The sequence below is a fragment of the Varanus komodoensis genome, unplaced genomic scaffold (assembly GCF_004798865.1).
Source record: "Varanus komodoensis strain SLA01 unplaced genomic scaffold, ASM479886v1 scaffold91, whole genome shotgun sequence".
NCBI lineage: Eukaryota > Metazoa > Chordata > Lepidosauria > Squamata > Varanidae > Varanus > Varanus komodoensis.
The window spans coordinates 447014-464781 of record NW_025336610.1 but is presented as its reverse complement, the minus strand read 5'-3'; the positions used below and the strand labels follow the sequence as shown (position 1 = coordinate 464781).

Genomic DNA, 17768 nt, shown 5'->3' with positions numbered 1-17768 from the left:
GGGGCCGGGGCCGGGGCCGGGGCGGGCGGCTCGGCGTCCCGCCGCGGGCCCCCGCAGCTCTCGCCGACCTCGTGCACCAGGAAGAGGCGCGCCATGTGCCGCAGGATGAGCGTGCGCGCCCAGCGCGGGACGGGCCGCGCGCCGGGCCCGCAGTGGTGCAGGTTCATGATGAAGATGGTCAGCGCCGTGGAGGCCGTGATCAGGGTCATGGTGGCGATGTAGTACTTGCCTGCAGGGGCGAGAGCGCCCGGCCCGTCAGCCGCTGCCGGAGGAGAGGTCCCTGCCCCGGGCGGGCGCGGGGAGGGGCGCCAGCGGTGGCGGGGCTCTTTCCGCCCCGGAGAAGCCTGGGGGCTGCATTCCGGTGGGCAGGACCAAAGCGGGCTAAAGCTCGCCTGCCAGCAGGAGGCCTGGGGGCTCTCCCGCCTCTTGGAAGAGGGAGCGGAGGCGCCAGAGCGCTGGGGGGCCCCTGGCCAGAGCTCCCCGCACTGCTCGGCCGGTTTGAGTTGCCTTCCGGCAGGGCTGGCCAGCAGGGAGAGAAGCGAAGGGCACCGGCCCGCGCCTTGGTTTGGGGTGTCCCGTGCAGGGAAGGCCCGGGAGGAGTCCAAGGCCTTGTCAGCCCACCGCATCTACCCCAGCCCACACAGGACCCCCGCTTGTGGAACAGGCCTGCCGCAGCCCCCTCCACCCATGCTCCCCAGCAGCTGGGGCACGCGGGCGTCCAGCCTCAGACGCAAGCAGTGGCATGTGGCCAGCAGGATCAGCAGCCATGCATGGTCGTCTGCCGGGAGTGCAGGGGGCAGAGGCCCTGGGAGGCTGGGGCAGTGGAGCGGCCTGGGGCAGCGGGTGGACGGTGGGCTGGGCCGAGAGCCAGAGGAGCTTCCGAGGGTGGACTGGCAAACCCGCCCGTCCTGACTGAGTGCCCAGCCCCATGGAGCGAGGAAGGCCCCCCAAGACCCTCGGCTCAGCCTCCTTCTCAGGGTCCCAGCAGAATGGCCTTCCCCTGCCTGCCACCCAAAACTAACATGCCCATCATCCACAGCCCACTCTTCCCACTGGGGAGGGGTTGGCCATGCCGCCCCGTCCCCTGCAAGCCCCCCCGTCGGCCGCCATCAGCAGGAGGCCGGCCCGGTGCCGCCACAGGTGCCATGGCGGGGGGGGGCGGGGAGAGGGGCCCGGGGCCCGGCTCAGGAGGGCCCTCACCGATGAGGGGCACGTTCTCCGAGGGGGGCATGCTCTCCGCCACCAGCAGCTGGAAGACGGTCAGGGCCAGGAGCACCGTCACGCCCAGCGAGACCTTCTCCCCGGAGTCTGCGGGCAGGTAGAAGCCCAGCGGGGCCAGGAGGGAGATGAGGATGCAGGGCAGGAGCAGGTTGAAGACGTAGAAGGAGGCGCGGCGCTGGAGCAGCAGCGTGTAGGTGACGTCCGGGTAGGGCTCCGAGCAGCAGCCGTAGACGACCACGTTGCGCGTGGCCGGCATGCCCAGCACCTCCCACTCCACGTTCTCCACGAAGTCGGCCAGGTCGCCCGTCTCCTGCTGGTTGAGCAGGTCGATCTGGTTGCCGTTGTAGGTCCAGGAGCCGAAGGTCAGGCGGCACTGCTGCCCGTCGAAGGGGAAGTAGGAGACGTCCACCCGGCACGAGCTCTTGGTGATGGCCGGGGAGTCCCACGTGACCCGCCCGTCGTGCCGGATCACCACATTCGTCTCCATGGAGCCGGCGAACTGCTCGTCCGCTCTGGGGAAGCGGGAGAGGGGAGCCGCGTGAGGCACGCCGGCCCGGTGGGGCCCCGTGCGGGCCGCCGGCCGTGCTGCCAGAAGGCAGCCGCAAGGGAGGCCAAGTGGAGAGGCTTGCCGCTCGCCCGCTGGAGACCTTGAGCCGTGGCGGGCTCTGGGGGCCGAGGCCAGGGCCGCCCTCCGAAGCACCCCCGGCCCTCCCGGAGAAGAGGGCCCGTTTCGGAGCGGCCTGAAGCCTTGGGCCCAGCAGAGCCGTCTGTGACCGCAGCGGCAGCAGCTCCTCCAGGGGCCTGGCGGGACTTCAGGGAGCCTCGTGGGAGGCCAGTCGGCCCGCCGGCGTCCTGAGGGGCAGCGGGCACCGGGCCTGCCACCCTCATCCTGCCCGTGGCGGCTTCTCCCCTCGCCGAGGAGGCGAGTGCGTGGAGCCACTGGACAAGCAGCCCTCAGAGCAGCTGGAGGGAAGCACCACGGCCGACAGCCCCGGGGAACCGTCGGGCCAGCGGGTCTGAGGCAGCCGGCAGCCTGGCGGGCAGCAGACCGGGGTTCTGGGACCCCTGCAAGGACACCCACAGGCCCAGATGCTCTCCTGAGACCTCCTAAATTCTGGACCTCTCGGCGGCTTTTGATACCATCGACCATGGTATCCTTCTGGATAGACTTGCGGGATTGGGGGTTGGAGGCACTGCTTTGCAGTGGTTCCGCTCCTATCTCGACGGTCGATTCCAGAAGGTAGTGCTGGGGAACCATGTCTCTACGTCATGGCAGCTATGCCATGGGGTACCACAGGGCTCCATTCTATCCCCTCTGCTATTTAACATCTATATGAAACCGCTGGGAGAGGTCATCAGGAGGTGTGGGCTGCGGAATCATCAGTACGCTGATGATACCCAGCTTTACCTCTCATTCTCCACTAATCCAGGTGAGGCTGTGGCTGTGCTGAACCAGTGCTTGGCCGAGGTAAGGGAATGGATGAGGGCCAATAAACTGAAACTCAACCCAGACAAGACGGAGGTCCTGTTGGTTGGCGGATCGGGTTTCGGAGAGGGTGGATTTGACCTGGTCCTGAATGGTGCAACACTCCCTCTTAGGGATAAGGTCCGCAGCTTAGGAGTACTCCTCGACCCGGAGCTCTCTTTGGAAGCTCAGGTGACAGCGGTAGCGAGGAACGCCTTCCTTCAGCTTTGGCTGATTGATCAGCTGCGCCCCTCCCTGGAGTACGACTGCCTGGCGACGGTGACACACGCGCTGGTGACTTCCCGCCTAGACTTCTGCAACGTGCTTTACGTGGGGCTTCCCCTGAAGACAGTCCGAACACTTCAATTGGTGCAAAATAGAGCTGCCAGGTTGCTGACGGGGACGGGGCGTTATGCTCACATGACTCCAGTCCTCCATCAGCTTCACTGGCTTCCCATTGAAGCCCGGGCCCAATTCAAGGTGTTGATTATGACCTACAAAGCCCTAAACGGCTTGGGTCCTGGCTACCTGAACGAGCGCTTACGTCCGTATATGCCCGACCGCCCTTTGAGATCTGCGGGAGAGTCCCTTCTCCGGGAACCCTCCATGAAAGAAATTAGGAGAGTAAGTACCCGGAGGAGGGCTTTCTCTACGGTGGCGCCCAACCTATGGAATTCACTCCCCAAAGAGGTCCGCCTGGCACCATCGTTACTGGTTTTTCGGCGCCAGGTAAAGACCTTTTTATTTAAACATCATTTCAATTGTTAAAACATATGATCTGGCCTGGGCAACTTCTTCTTCCTTCTCTTTCTCCTCCTATATTTTTATTTTATACTGATAATTTTAATTTTGTATTTGTAAATCAATGTATTTTTTTGTATTTTTATATTTAATGGTAATTTATTATGTACTATTGTATTTCAATGTATTTTATCATGTTGTAAGCCGCCCCGAGGTTTCGGCAAGGGGCGGCATAGAAATGTTATAATAATAATAATAATAATAATAATAATAATAATAATAATAAATCAGCCTCTTTGCCCAGGTCTTATTTGCATTTGATGACTGTGAAAATCCTAAGACAACAGACGACAAATGGGCTGAGCCGGAGGGCAGAAGGAAACCCAGTCCGTGAATTTTCACCTCCAGATCACCCAGACTTCTGGGGATTCTGGGAGGTCTGTCTGTCTGTCCTCTAGCCCATCCCTTCCTCGTGCCAATCCCCATCTAGCGCATGGCGTTTATGGCAGGGGGGGCCGGGGGGCCCCCTTAGTCACATGCCCCCCGCCAAGTCCGGTGATGCTCCTGGAAGGCCAGCCTCTCGGCTGCCGGAAGCACCCCCTCCTCTCCGCCCCACGCGCGGCGGACCCACTTGTTGTAGAGAACGATGTCTGGCCGCCAGACGTAGCTGCTTGGGATCCGGATCGAGTCAATGCCGCCGTACGCCTCCTTGTTCCAGCTGAGGTAGGCGTCTACCCAGACCTGCCGAATCCACAGGTAAGCCGTCAGGATCTGGTTCCTCTCGTCCTGGAACACGAGAGGAAAAGGGGTCTCCGGGGCCCGCCAGCGGGAAGGCACGGCGCGCCGGCAGGGCGGGCTGCAGGGGCCCTGGGGCCATTCTTCCTGTGCCCCGCCTCCCTGGGGCATCCCGGGGGCAGCCGGGCCGGAGCGCTTTGGGCGCCATCCGCTTGCTGGCAGGCCTCCAAAGACACATGGGGCGCGACCCGAGGGCCCCCGGGCTGGCGTGGGGCTGCTCCCTGTGCTTGCCTGCAGAGCGGTGCGAGGCGCGCAGAGGCCCCGCCGAGCCGCCCATGCCGCCAGCAGGCGCCCGGCACGTGGCCGTCGAAAGGCTGCGCTGGCCCAGGCAGGCTGCGTCAAGCCGCCCCTGAGGGCGTCAGCCCTGAGCAGCAGCAGGGCGGACGCCGGCTCCTCTCCAGCGCACCCGTGTCCCTTGCGCCCGCGGCTGGCCGTGGGGCGACGCCAGTGCCTGACACGAACGCTCAGTCTGGGGCAAAGGGCCCAGAACCAGCCTGGAGGCGGCAGGACGGGCCCCTGGCGTGTCCCTGGCCACGCGAGGCAGCCGTGCCGCTCGGTAGTCCCGGGGAGCCCGTCCCGCCCGGCCGCCGCCACCTCCCGTGGGCAGCCGGGGCCCAGCAGGGAGCTCGCCAGCGGGCGCCCCAGCGACTGGCAGCGGGAGGCGGAGGTGGCACGCGGGTGCCTCCTTCCGCCAGCGCCCGATCCAAGCCGGGGGCCCTCAATACCTCGCGGCAACAAGGAAGTTCCCCACCACCCCGGGAGCCTCTGTGCCCGCCGAGCGGGGGCTGGACAGCCCCTGGCAGCGGGGCACGAGCCTGGGGCAAGGAGGGGCTTTCAGGCCAAGATGGCGCCAGCCCGTGGCCCCCGAGTCGCCGGCTGGCCGCTCGAAGGTGCGGCCGGGCTCACCATGTCGATGATCTGCGACAGCGTGACCTGCAGCGTGACGTTGAGCGCCCGGTCCGTGTCTTCCGCTGGCCGCAGCGCGTTGGAGTAGTTGGCAAACAAGTCCCCGAGCAGCTTGTACGCGAACTTGCCCTGTGCCCCCGAGCTGCCTGGGGAAGGGGGACCGAGGGTGGGGAGGGGAGAGAGAAGGAGCACGTAAAGCTTGGGGAGGCTGAGGGGGCACGGAGCGGACACGGGCCTGGCCTACTCCGGCCACCGAGCACTTCGCTGTGGCAGCAGAATGCAAGCAGAAGCCAGCCAGGGCCCACTGCTTCCTCCTCTCCTCTCCTCTCCCGCCTGGCCGTGGCGCCTGGGCGCTGCCACTCGTTCTGCCGGGCTCCCACACTCTGGGGCAGCTCTGCTCTGAGGCAGGCCTGGGGCCCAGAGGGTCTCTGGGACGTCTCTCTCCTGCCCCCTTCTGAGCACGGCCCTCTGCCATCCTCCCGCGCCAGCCCACATTCTCCAGCCTGGAGCTTCCGCTGGCATCTTCCCCTCGTGGCGCCCGGTGCCCTCTGCCCAGAGAGGAAGCCTCGCCAGCCCCGGCACAGCTCTCGCTCGGCCCTCCCATGTGGGGACACGATTTGATCCTCGCCCCCTGGCAGGGAGCCCCCGCCCCGTGGCTGGGTTCTCGTGCCAGCAGCCCGTGGGGGGCAGCTCCCCAAGATGGGCTCGCGTTCTGCGGTGGGCTCTCGTGGGTCCCTTGGGGGGCTTCCTGCTGCTTTTGTGGCTGCTTTTGGCGACTCGCCGCCCTCACAACCCGCGGTTTATCGTAGGGGTCGTTGGCACCACGGTGGGTTGTTGCATTGGCCGCATGTGGGAGGCCAGTGGCACTGGGGAAGTGGCAAGCCTCTTGCCAAGACCAGGGAGCCCCGCTTGCTGCCCTCGCCAGGCTCGCCCGGGCCGGGCTGGCTTGCTCCCTGCGCTCCGGTGGCAGCCGCCTTCGGGTCGGTCCAGACAGTCCCACGGGGCTCTGTCAAAGTCCCCGATCCAGAGGAGAGCGCACTTTCGACTGCTTCTCTTACAGGGTGGGGGCAGTAGCCATTGCGCTGCTGGAGAACCCGGAGGCTCAGGGAAGTGTCCAAAGGCGGCAGTCCCTGGAAACCGTTGGGGCGATGTTTAAAATCTTGAGGATCACACCGCCCTGGGGGAGAGCTGCCTGCAGCCCGCTTTCCCCAGTGAAGATCCGCCTGCCGCCTGGCTTGCCTCCTGAGGGCCATCAGGTGGAAGGCCATCTGGGCCGGGCCTGGCCAGTTGCTGTGGGTGTCGCCGCCCACATTTTGGCACGAGACACTGGCCGGGACACGGGCCAGGCAAGACTTCCTGCGCAGGCCAGTTGGAGGTCGGCAAACACCCCTCTCCCCTAACATACAAAAAATCAGAAGTACTGTGCACATTTCTGGCAGCTAAAGATAATGGGGAAAGTGGCAGCCTGCTTGGGCGCTTTGGAGGACCGCTGCCCCAGGCGACCCTGTGAAGGGGTCCCGAGAGAAAAGAAAAAGGGGGGGGGGAGTGACCAGAAAGCGTCTGCAGTCACAGCAGAGCAGAGACCGGGCCGGTGCAGCCACCAGGCTCCCCGGGTGATAGAGGCGGAACCGGGGGACACGGTGGGGGGCAGCCCACAGTGACCACCGCTATCTGCTGGGCCCACGGAACAGCTCACGCGACGGGCCGGGTTGTCGTGTCATGGGAATGCAGCCCCTGCCCGGCTTGCTGTGTGTGAGTCATCCGAGGGGCCGGGCGTGAGCCACGGGCAGGGTGGGCAGACCTGGCGGCCCAACAGGCCACGCACTGGAGGTGTGGCTGAGGCGGGTTGGGGGCTGCGAAGGAGGGCGGGGAATCCACCAGTCACGGAGACCCGGGAGGGCCGCCGTGGGCTTCTGCCGAGAGGAGAAAGGGCAGGAAATCGGTGCAATGTCGCAGTAACGACCTGCACCGCTTTGAGATCTTAAAAAGAAAGTGGGATATTAATTGGTATTAATCCTAATCTAATCTAATCTAATCTAATCTAATCTAATCTAATCTAATCAATATTCCACTCCCATCCTCAGTGGCTCCACTGGGGCTTTTGGCTTTTGCACTGCCATGGGGGGGGGGGCGGGGGCAGGAAGATTCAGTGCTGGCTTTGGGGGAGTGTGGGGGGCACTGAACGCATCCCGGGGGCTGCATGGCGGCGGTGGGTGGTGCCCCCCGGCGATGCGCTGGGAACGGCGACGTCTGGTTTCCCCGGGGAGCTCGAGGCAGAAGCCCCCTCCAGGCAGGGCTCCTCGGGGCTGTGGTGGCGCCGCAGCCCCAGCTCCCGCCTCGCTTCTGCCCGTCTTCCCATCCGCACTTGCCGGGGGCGATTCCGCTGGGCCTGCGTCTGCCTCCAGCTGCTAGCCCATTCTTGAGAAGCGGGGCCACCGCTGGGAACAGCGAGGGAGCAGCTTCCGGTCTTCCTCCGCTCCTCTTACGACTCCCGTTTCTCAGGCACACCGTGTGCCCCAGGGTGGAAATGGCTCCTGTCAGGCAGGGGCCGGCGGGACCCTCTGTGCTTGCAAGGGCGGGGCTGCCAGGTCACCAGCGTGCGGGTGGGCATGTCCCAGCCCGGCCCACCCTCCGCCTGGGGCTCTCCCGTGGACCCGGGGCCCAGAGGCGCCTCAGGGTGGCGCACAGAGCATGGCAGACCCGCCTGCGCAAGGACGAGCCGGCCGCTGTGGCCGCCACTGCGTCATGTGAATTGTGCGTGGCTGGTCTTGGCAGCATCGCCTGGGGCGCGTTTTTCCCTCCATGGGACAGGCAGGGAAGCAAGGGTTCCCTGGCCAGCGCGGGGGAAACTGGGACTTGAACCCGGATCCCAGCTCCCCGAGGCTCTCTGGACCCCACTTCCCCCATGGCCCGTCCCCTCCTTGGCTTTGTGCTCGGGCCTGGCAAGACACGTCCACCCCTCCTCGGCCTGAAAGTTTAATGACGGTGTCCCGTTTCGCTGGCAGGCACTTCTATTGACATCTTGCAAGGTTCGCTTACAGATCAAGACACACCTTTTCCAATTACTAACCAGGTGCATTTCCAAAGGGCGGCTGCTGCCCTTGCACGGGCGATTGAATTGCAATTTAGACGATGGCCGTGTGCTGCGGCTCCAGCATGCCCGCTCCGAAGGCCGGGTTTCTATGGAGCTGCGAGGCACCCTCAGCCCCGTTTCCAAGTACGAAACTAACCAGAAAGACCCATGCAGAGGTGCCCATGGAGAGGATCTACCCGCTCCCTTGGGTGGGAGGTCACACCAGAAACCTTAGAATCGAATCGGCAGCAGCTCTGGAGCTGTTTGAGCGAAGGCTTGCAAAGCTCGTGGATGGACTGGCCCCAGTTTAGGAGTGCGCCTTCCTTCAGAGAGCAAGTTTGCAGTCGCTTGAGATGCCGCTTTCGTGATACGCCTCTTCTCACAAGCAAAGAAGAAATCCAGGCTCCATTACACTGGAGGGTGCCGGAAAGTCTTACCTGGCATCCAGAGCAGCCCCAGCAAAACCCCAGAAAGCAGGAAGGAGAGGCTGCCGGCCTGCAGAGGCATCTTCGCGCTTGCAAGGTGAACTGGGGGTAGAGCGGGATCTGTGGAGCGCCGAGGGAAGCCTTCCGACCGATCCCGGGGCACTTCAGGCTCGGCTCATGCGTGCGGAGGGCTGGTGTTCTGCCGAGAAGGTGACCCGCAGCTTCCGAGGCTGAGAACGCCGCTCCGTGTGCTCCAGCGCAAGCAAGCCAGGTCCCTTCGTGCGCTGCACACGCTGTTCTGGAGTGCAGCCTCTCCTTTCTTTGACAGCCACCGAAGGATTTTCCTTACTCGCCTTGAGTGAAGCACCTCCCGCCCCCCCCCCCCCGCCAGCGGGAAGTGGACCACGCCAAGTGAGGGCAGCCGCCGCACGGAACAAGGAGGCGGAAAATGGACCTTGAGGAAAGCGGGGCGACACATGTGCAGGTCCTCCGGATCCTGGTGCTTGCCAGTTTGGGTCTTTGCAGTGCATGAACAGTGGCTTTGGGTCCCATCAGCGGGCTCACTGGGACCGCAGCTGTGGAGAGGGAAGACAGCACACCCTTGCGAGTCTGCGGGGGGTGCGCAATCAAGAGAGCATTGACCGTCTGCTCGGGCGTGCAGGGAGCGTGCACGGCCGCCCCGGGGGACCCCCGCCATGCAGCACAAGATGCTTCCGTGACCTCTCGGGGCACTCGCTGTTTCGGGGTGGGGGGCTCTCGCAAGCGGCTTGCAGTAGGGGTCCAGACGACACAAGAGAAGAACCTTCAGGGCAGGCACCTCAAAGGACCGGCACGCACAGGTGGCGGGCATTCTGGATCTGACCAGGAGTCCCGCCTGCAGTCTAAAGCTGTTCTTCAGCGGCCACGTTCTCGCAAAGCCTCTGCGCACTTCGTCCTGAGAAGCGGATGGAGTCCAAGGAGCACTGACTGACTGAAGCGGGGTGTGCACCGCAGTAAATATGTGGGCCGCATTTGCCAGGCCCGTGTTTTGGAGATGGCCACATGCACGGCGGTTGCGGGCGCCAGTCCAAGCAGCGCCTCAGGGCTGACGCAGGAGCTGCCTTTGGCCACTTTAAGTCCCACGACTTAATTGTCGCAAGTCTCCAGGTTCCGCCCAGCCCAACACGGCTGTCTGCAGAAAACTGGAGCACGGCCTTTGCTCCCGCTGCAGAGCATCGTGTTCGCACTGGGGGATGGAGCCCAGAAGAGGTCGGCCATGCCCGCCTGCCCGAGGCGCCTCCGCCGGATGAGGCCCTCCGAGGCTGCGGAGCGCGGGCGCAGGGCGGTCAGCTCGTTTCCTTCCAAGGTGTGGCTTGGCTCGAGCCGCGTGCAGCTGGGGAGCCTGCCCCACACGTGCCGCGCAGGGTCCTGGGAGGGAGATGCCCAGCCGCCCTCGGCCTGCCCCAAGGTGTCGCGGGGCACCTCCTCGGGCTGGATCCTGCTGCTGCCCCTGGCGCTGTTCCCGTGTTTTGTGCAGCTTCCTTCAGCGCTTCCGCTGAGTGAATGTTGTCCACTTGCTTCGCGGGCAGAAGGCCTTCTGTGGAAAGGTGGCCTAATAGAATTAAATACAGAAATGGGTGCCTTTTGAGTCTGAATTATCTTGGAGTTGTCCTCAAAAAAATTAAAGTTTTATTTTTTGGAAAAAAAAAACCCCCCCCCCCCCCCCCCCCCAGTATCCAGGGTTTTTCCATTCGGGTTCCTTCTACTGGAAAAGGAGACGAGTCCCAAGATACACAACAGATACTCTTCAAACAGAGTCTTGCTGGAGACTCACCAATCAGCCCAGCTGCTTCTCAAAGTGCTATTCAAATACGGGGCCAGCTCCCTCACTCTCTTTCTGGAATTTCCAAAAAGCAAACATTGAAACCCGTTAAATTCTGTAACTTCTGGTTTTTTAAATGTTTTTATCTGTCATTCCAAATCTTGATGCATCATGATAGTTTTCCAATGTTCCCCTGATGATTTCTTCATGTTTCCATATTGTCCTTGTGTGAGGGTGTCGTGAGTGGAGCCAGCTGGTGCTGGAGGTCAGACTAGATGGCCCGCGAGACCCCTTCTGTCTTGCTCTGTTTCTATGCTTGTATTTTGTTCCTGCATATCACTCATTCAAAGTCTTATTCCCCTCCCTGCAAGGCATATGTGACATCGACTTCATAAAACACTCTGTGTATGCTCTGTTTCTCTGTAGTCAGTCTGAAACTGGCTACCCTGCAGTGCTGTTGTATTTTAGGAACATCTGTCAGAGCCAGTGTGGTGTGGTGGTGAAGAACATGGACTGGGACTCAGGCGATCCGGGTTCGAGTCCCCGCTCAGCCATGGAGCCAACTGGGTGACTTTGGGCCAGTCACAGACTCTCAGCCCAGCCTACCTCACAGGGTTGTTGTTGTGGGGATAAGATGGAGGAGGAGAATGATGTAAGCTGCCTTGAGCCCTTTGTAGGAAAAAGGCAGGATATAAATCACAATATAAATAAATAAAATAAAATAAATCAACCTTTGGAAGCTTCACTGCACGCCCCCTTTTGGATCCGGACATGATCCTTCGCTGGTCTGGAATCCTGACGACCACGACCGACATCGGGGCACGCAAGGAGGCCGCAATCTGCAGAAGGGATGGGAATCGTGTGGTAACAGAACGGAGAGACGTGGAACGGTTTCGGGCACAGTCCTGTGCAGGTTTAGACAGAAAAGTGCCCCACAGCTGCCGGCTTCTCCAGATCGAGCCGTTCCTGCGCCGAGATGGGAGCCAGGAGCTACTGGATTACCAGAAAGCCCCAGCAGCCTCGCCGGTATCTGTGCAACGAAGTCCCGGGGAGGAGCCAGCGTGCGTTTGGGGGGCCTCTGCCAGTTACGGCTGGGAAGCCCATCAGGATCGGGACCCCTCTGGAATCTGGGGTGGCCCAGGCGGCTTCTGGAACGGTGGACTGGCAGCAGCACAGCGAAGGGTGAGTTTGGGCGTGCAAGAAGCGGGGCGGTCCAAGGACACGTGGAGAGGTGTTCACGGACTCACTGGTGCGGTTTTGGTTCCGCAAAGCACGTTCCCCGCGGAGCACGGCTGTTCCTCAGTGCTCCTCCGGCCTTTCATCGCTCCCTGCTTTTGGTGAGGAACGCAAATGCCCTGGCTGAGAGGAACGGCCATATTTCCAGTAAAGTATTTTACAGTTGTTTCCTGCTTTCCCCCCCACACATTCAAAGTGGCTTACTGAATTCTCCTCTTCCAGCTCTCTCTCATCCCCACGACAGCAGCCCTGCGAGGTGGGCCGGGCTGAGAGCCAGAGACTGCCCCACAGTCACCCAGTGGGTTCCCTGGCTGAGCAAGGACCAGAACCCGGATCGTCTGAGTTCAGTCCCGCTCTTAAGCACGTCACTGCATGGGCTCCATCACTGACCCCAGAGCAAATGGTAAGCCGGGAGATGTCGCCTGGTGCCTGTTTATGCAGTCTACATACATGCGAACCGGACAGCAAGTGTCCTGAAGAGCCAGGCACCATGGGGACCCCGACGCCTCAAAGACTATGTCTGCCAGGACCCGCGAGCAGGGTGCTCCAGCCAGTGCTGTCCTCCCCATGCCCGCCAAGAGCCCGAGCTTTCCGGGTCACCGGCAGCCGTGCACAAAACAGTAACAAGACCTCAGCCGCTTCCAACGCGCTGCCGTCTCGACCCAAGCGAAGCGCAGCCCAACGCACAATAGCTGGCCGACCTGGCGAAGACCCGAGATGGGTCATCCCTCCCGGCCCTTCGATCGCCTGATGCGCCTTTTGCGGCTCTGGCTGTCACTGAGAAGGCAAGGCCAGTGCCCAGCTGGCTTCACGAGGGAGATCGTCTCTCCACTGAGGTCCCTGCCTTTGCCGCTGCCCTCCAAGCTTCCCTCGGTGTGGGCCTCCGGGGGAAAAGCTCAGGTGTGCACCGCAGCGTCCAGGGAGACCGTGGCCGGGAGAGGCCTCCTGCCAGGATTGTGGTCCCAGTCAAAGTGAGTTGAAACTGTGCACTGCAAGGATTAGGATCAGGCAGCTTTAAAGGCTTAACATCGATATAAACGTCACAGAGAAAGCAAAGGGAGATGGTACAGGCCATGAGCACATTTCCAAGCTCTGGATTAATGCACTAATTTTATTAAGCCAACTCAAAAGTCACACAGTACGCAAGATTCATTTTTACGAGATGTAGTGGTGGCCACCAATTTGGATGGCTTTAGAGGGCAGCAGCCACTGGTCCCATCCGGACCACCCATGCGCCACCCAGGACCAGAGGCTGTGCTCCTGCACATGCCAGCCGCAAGGGCACGTGGCTGCCGCTGCCACAGCTCGCCTGTCTGGCCCGGCTGCTTCCCGCGGGCAGCTGGTCGGCCACCGTGTGCCCAGAAGCCTGGAGCAGAGGGACCGTGCCGAGGTCCAGCCTCGCCTCTGCTCAGATCTTCTCCCGGCTCTGGTCGTGCCGTACAGCAGGAATAAAGGCGAGCCGGGCCGGAAGCCCTTGTGCCACAGGGACACGTAAAAGGGTGGACAGGGAGGAGGGGAAAAAAAAGGCATTCAGGAAAATGTTATAAACATTTTTAATTTTTATTAGAAAGCATTTCCAGAAAACAGACAAAATAATCTGGATCATTTATTTATACTTTTAATAAAAACCTTTACATAATTTCATGCGTAACCACTTTGTTGACACCCCCAATGCACACGCGGCGCCCCAGAAGTCCAGGAGTGGCAAACGCCTTGCGGCGAGCCCAGGTGGAGGCGGCCAGCCACAGGGAGGCGCTCTCGCACGCCCACGGACGCCGGCCTCCTCCCCAGAGATGCAGGCCGGGGGGCGCGAGTGAGGGCGGCTTCCCTGCTGGCCAGCCCCCCGCCCAGACACGCCTTCGGGTATCGTGAAGCAACATGGCAAGCAGACCCAACGCCCGGCTCACCCCACGACTTCCAAGGATCGGCAGCATCACACACACGCGCAGAAGCTCCCGCCCCCACGAGGCCGCTGCCCGAGGAACACAAGCGGCCGGTTTCGGAAGCGGGGAGGCGGGGAAGGTTCAAAAGCGCCCTGGGCAGACACTTCCAGCCCCGCCAGCAAGCAGCCCCGGGAGCGCCGGTTCCACAGGACGACGTCTGGATTGTGACTTCGCTGCAGGACGTGCCCAGATCCTGCAACGGCGGTGCGCCCAGGCAAGGACGCCCAGGCGCAGTGCTCAGGGAACGCGGCTGGCCCTCCCTCCCTCCCTCCCAGGGGCCACCCGGCGTGGCCCGAATGTGACTCGCCCCAACGACGGGCCCGCGCCAGCCGCCCAGGCCAAGCCCTCCGTGGACCCCCACAAAGCTTCTCGCTCCCAGGGCAAGCCCCTGGCCCAGTGGCGCGTGAGTGGAGGCGACTGCGCTCGCATGGAGCCCCGTGGCCCCTCGAGATCTGGGAGACGCCGCATCCCGCCTGGTCTCCCGCCGGCCGTCAGTCAGGGCAACGCCGCCGGTCCTGCTGCGGCAGAAGGGCTTTATTGAGCTGGAGGCGCCTGCGGGGCCCCCGCCCGCTCGGGGGGCCAGGGCTCCACCCCGTGCGACACCCGGGGCCGGGGGGGCTTCTGCATTGCCCGAGGCAGCGCTGCAACGGGGGCTCCGTCGCCCCCAGAACCAGGGCCAGAGGGGTCGCAAGTGGCTCGGCGGGCCGGCGGGCCGGCCTCACTGCGCCACCACAGTCAGTTCACGCAGGTAGGATTGTGTGAGGCCACGGAGCTCCTCCAGCGCGTAGTCCTCAGGCATGGGGAGCCGGCCGATGTGGGGGGCCAGCAGGCGCAGCGGCACCCTCTGCGTGTCCAGGAAGCCCCCGGGCGCGGGCTCCGGCGGGTGCTGCAGCCTCAGCACGGCGCGCAGGATGTCTGCGTTGCGCTTCGCCATTTCTGGGGGAAGGAGAGCGGACGGGGCCGGCGTCAGCAACGCGGCTGCCGCCTGCACCCAGAAGCAAAGCCAGAGCCCCGAGGCAGCAAGAGCCGCGGCAAAGGGGAGCGACCGGAGGCCGCGAAGCACGTCGCGGGACCCCCACCGCCCCTCGGATGCCCCTGGCCGAGCGCCTCCCGGGCCGAGTTCGGGCCACACGTGCCCCAGCGGGGCCACTGCCGGTGAGGCCGCGAGCGCGATCCCAGGGAAGCCTCCTGGCCAGCGGAGGCCTGGTCTTCGCGTGGGGGAGGCCGGAGCCCCTGCCTTGCAGCCCCAGGCAGGGCTGGAAAACCTGGAGGGAGAGCCCTGGCTGCCACTGCTCCGGCAGCTCCCCATTCTCCTGGAAAAGCTGCTGCTCCTCGAGACCTGCAGGTCGGGGGGGGGGGGGGCACGGACCTGATCCACTGCTGGAGAGCTGCAAGCGGGCCATGGAGGCACTGCCAGAGCCCCCGCCGGGGGGAATTTGCAGGAGTGTCCCAGCTGTTCTGCCCCGAACATGGCCGAGGGACCCATGGAAGCTGGAGACACGAGCACGACCCCGAGAGGCTCCGAGCCGTGCCGCAGAAGCGAACAGCTGTGCAGGGAGCCACGCCACGCCACGCCCCGGCCTTACCGGACTGAGCCAGCCTGTCTTTGGCGCTGTGGCACTGGACCAGCTCTATCCTGCTGCAGAGCGAGATCACTTTGGCGTGCAGCTCCTCCAGCTCATACCCAGAGCAATCCAGCTGCAAGGCAATCCAGAGAGGAAACGCATCATGTGCCGGGCATGGAGGGCAGCCCCGCGGGGCGCGGAGAGGGGGGTCTGCGACCTGAGAGGGCTGGGGGTGCCCGCCCCGCCAGGGAGACCACTCAGGGACACCCATCTCAAGGCACACGGCTCTGTGGGATAGTACGAGCTGCTTCCAGGGGTTCCCATGCGCCCTGCAAGGCCACCCGAAGCGCCCACCAGCCTGGAGCGTCGTGTGGCTGCTGGTACGGGAACCGCGCGCCTGCAGGCCGCTGTGCCAGGCCGGCCCCAGGGGGCGCAGCCACTCCCACGAGGTGCCTTGTCTCCCCCCTCCGAGTGTCCGGGGCAGCCGGACGTCCGTGTCCAGCCCCTGCCTTGGCCTGTGCAGCGCTCGGAGCGCCCTGTCCGCGTGCGAGTCCGCACAGACGGAAGCCAAGGGCTGGCGGGCTCAGGCGTGGCCGCCCCTCTCGCCACCCACAGCTGGAGCCCCGCATTCCCTCAGACCTGGCCTTGGAAAGCCGGCGGCCCTGGGGACACGTCCCCCTGGGTCCCCCGTCCTCCTTCCCTGCAGGGGGAGCGTCTGACGGCAAGAGCACTCAAGCACATGCCCGGGGCAGCACACCCATTCTGGCCTAGTGCGCCTGTGCCCCCCGGCACCACCCCGTGGGCGCCCGCTGAGGCCTGCCTGTGGGGCGCGGGGGCCGCGGTGCCCTGGATGGTCCCACCTGCTGGATCCTGTGCAGCATCTCGATGACCTGGGTGTAGTCCAGGAAGACCAGCCCGGCCGTGTCCCAGTCCTGGATGAGGGTGCTGCGCTCAGGAGCGGCCAGGTCTTCCAAGAACCCCTTCAGGTAGGCGTACTTCTCGTTAATGATGCAATCTGCAAAGGAGAGGGTGGCATCGGGTGGCCTGAGCTGCGGCGCTCAGCTAGGAGAGTGAGGACTGCAGCGCCCCGCAATCAGAGGGCGACGGACACCCGTAATTCGAAGCCGGAGGAGTTAACCGCGGCCTGGGAAGGGATGCGCTGGCTTCCGACAGTCCCCAGCTCTCTCCTCTGGGCCATTCAGCATCCCTTCGGAGAGCACGCCGGGGGCCTCACCTGAGGCCAGGTGCCGGATCACCAGCCTGTGGCACTGGTTCCAGTGCCCGGCCTTGAACAGGTACAGGGCCTCCTTGTGCTTGTCCCCCTCCATCCGGGCCCTCGTGGCCTTGGCTTCATGAATCCACGCGGGCGGCACACACAGCTTCTCCGTGAGGAAGGCCTCCTCTTCCCAGGACTCCGGCGTCTCGGACAGTGTGCAGTGACGGCTCAGCAGTTCGCGCACCGCTCGCTCTCGCGTGCTGGTGGGAATGCACAGCGGAAAAGCGCTCCTTCAGTAGCTGCACTAAATATTGTCTTAACATGCACAATACGATTCAACCAGGCACACAGTTCAAATGCTGCCTTACTGGATCTTTCATTAAAAGATCTGGAAGTTCCTGGCGGAATCTGAAAGGAGGCTTCCAAAACACGACAGGCAGCACTCCTGGCTCTCTGCACATGGGGAAGAGCACAGCTGCATGGACAGCCCACCTCCAGCTGAGGATCTGAGCAGCACCAAGCCCAGCAAGGGACCCTGGCGGACCACCGCCATCCGCCTGGGCACGACAGAGAGGCGGCCAGACTCGTGCCGGCCTATCTCCCCCTCTGCTCCAAGTCCTTCTGCATGCGGGACCCCCGGCCCTGCTCACAGCTAACACGGAAAGGCCGCCCTGCGCCACACGCACGCAGTTTCTCCCGGTTTGCCCACTGCAGTCTAGCTGTAGAAGCTGGGCCTCTAATGCAGAACTTTCAGCAGCCGTTTACCGAAACGTCGGCCAAATAACGCCATGAAATGGGAGCTGAAGATGGCGGCTCCCAACCCAGAAGAGCCCTGCTGCCGCCGGGGGCAGCGGGAGCCAGAGGGGGAGCTGCGCCCTCGCACACAGGGGCCCCGCACTTACTGCGCGTCGGGCGTGTGCAGCAGCACGAAGACCGCCCATTCCCACAAGCCCTCGCTCTCGAGCTGGGCGGCGTAGCTGGCGCTCAGCACCCCCTGGCGCTGCTCCGACAGGTGCGTGTAATTCAGGGCGCGCAGCACTTCCCACAGGTGCCAGCTGAGCCGGTGGTCCAGGGGGTCGGCCGTGATGCTCCTGGGGTCAAGCAGCTGATGCAGGTCGTAGCACCTGCGGGGGACAAGAGGCCACGCCACACTGCGCCCGGCTCGCCTTTCCAATCGGCCCGAGCGCTGCTCGGGGGGCCGGCTGCACTGCGCGGCGCGACATATGCGCTGGGGTGCCCTCCCGCCGCCCTTCCTCGCCTCGCCTCGCCCCGCCACCTCGAGGGAGACTCGGGGGCAGCAACTGGCCGCTCGCTGCTCTAGCGGCACGGCTCGTTAGCACAGGCGGACACGGAGGAGCAGCGTGGCTGGACCAGCCGAGGC

General features: G+C 63.7%; 2 protein-coding genes across 4 annotated transcripts in view; both read right to left on the bottom strand.

The window, feature by feature from the left end:
* Positions 1-29: 29 nt before the first annotated feature.
* Positions 30-8671, bottom strand: CHRNA10 (cholinergic receptor nicotinic alpha 10 subunit; the record flags this gene model as incomplete). The annotated part of the gene is made up of 5 exons (XM_044418600.1): positions 8639-8671; positions 5129-5274; positions 4059-4213; positions 1201-1733; positions 30-229 (listed from the first exon to the last, which is right to left on the bottom strand). Coding segments are annotated over exons 1-5 (1041 nt in total), but the record flags the coding sequence as incomplete, so codon positions are not given.
* Positions 8672-13202: 4531 nt separating this feature from the next.
* NUP98 (nucleoporin 98 and 96 precursor) overlaps positions 13203-17768 on the bottom strand; it is a 34479-nt gene continuing 29913 nt past the window's right edge. For all 3 annotated transcript variants that reach the window (XM_044418557.1, XM_044418558.1, XM_044418559.1), the window contains 5 exons: positions 17290-17511; positions 16406-16647; positions 16032-16186; positions 15193-15304; positions 13203-14542 (listed from right to left, as the gene is read on the bottom strand). In XM_044418557.1, coding sequence (XP_044274492.1) covers positions 14325-14542; positions 15193-15304; positions 16032-16186; positions 16406-16647; positions 17290-17511 — 949 coding nt within the window. In that variant the 3' untranslated portion in view covers positions 13203-14324. The remainder of the gene's footprint in view (positions 14543-15192; positions 15305-16031; positions 16187-16405; positions 16648-17289; positions 17512-17768) is intronic.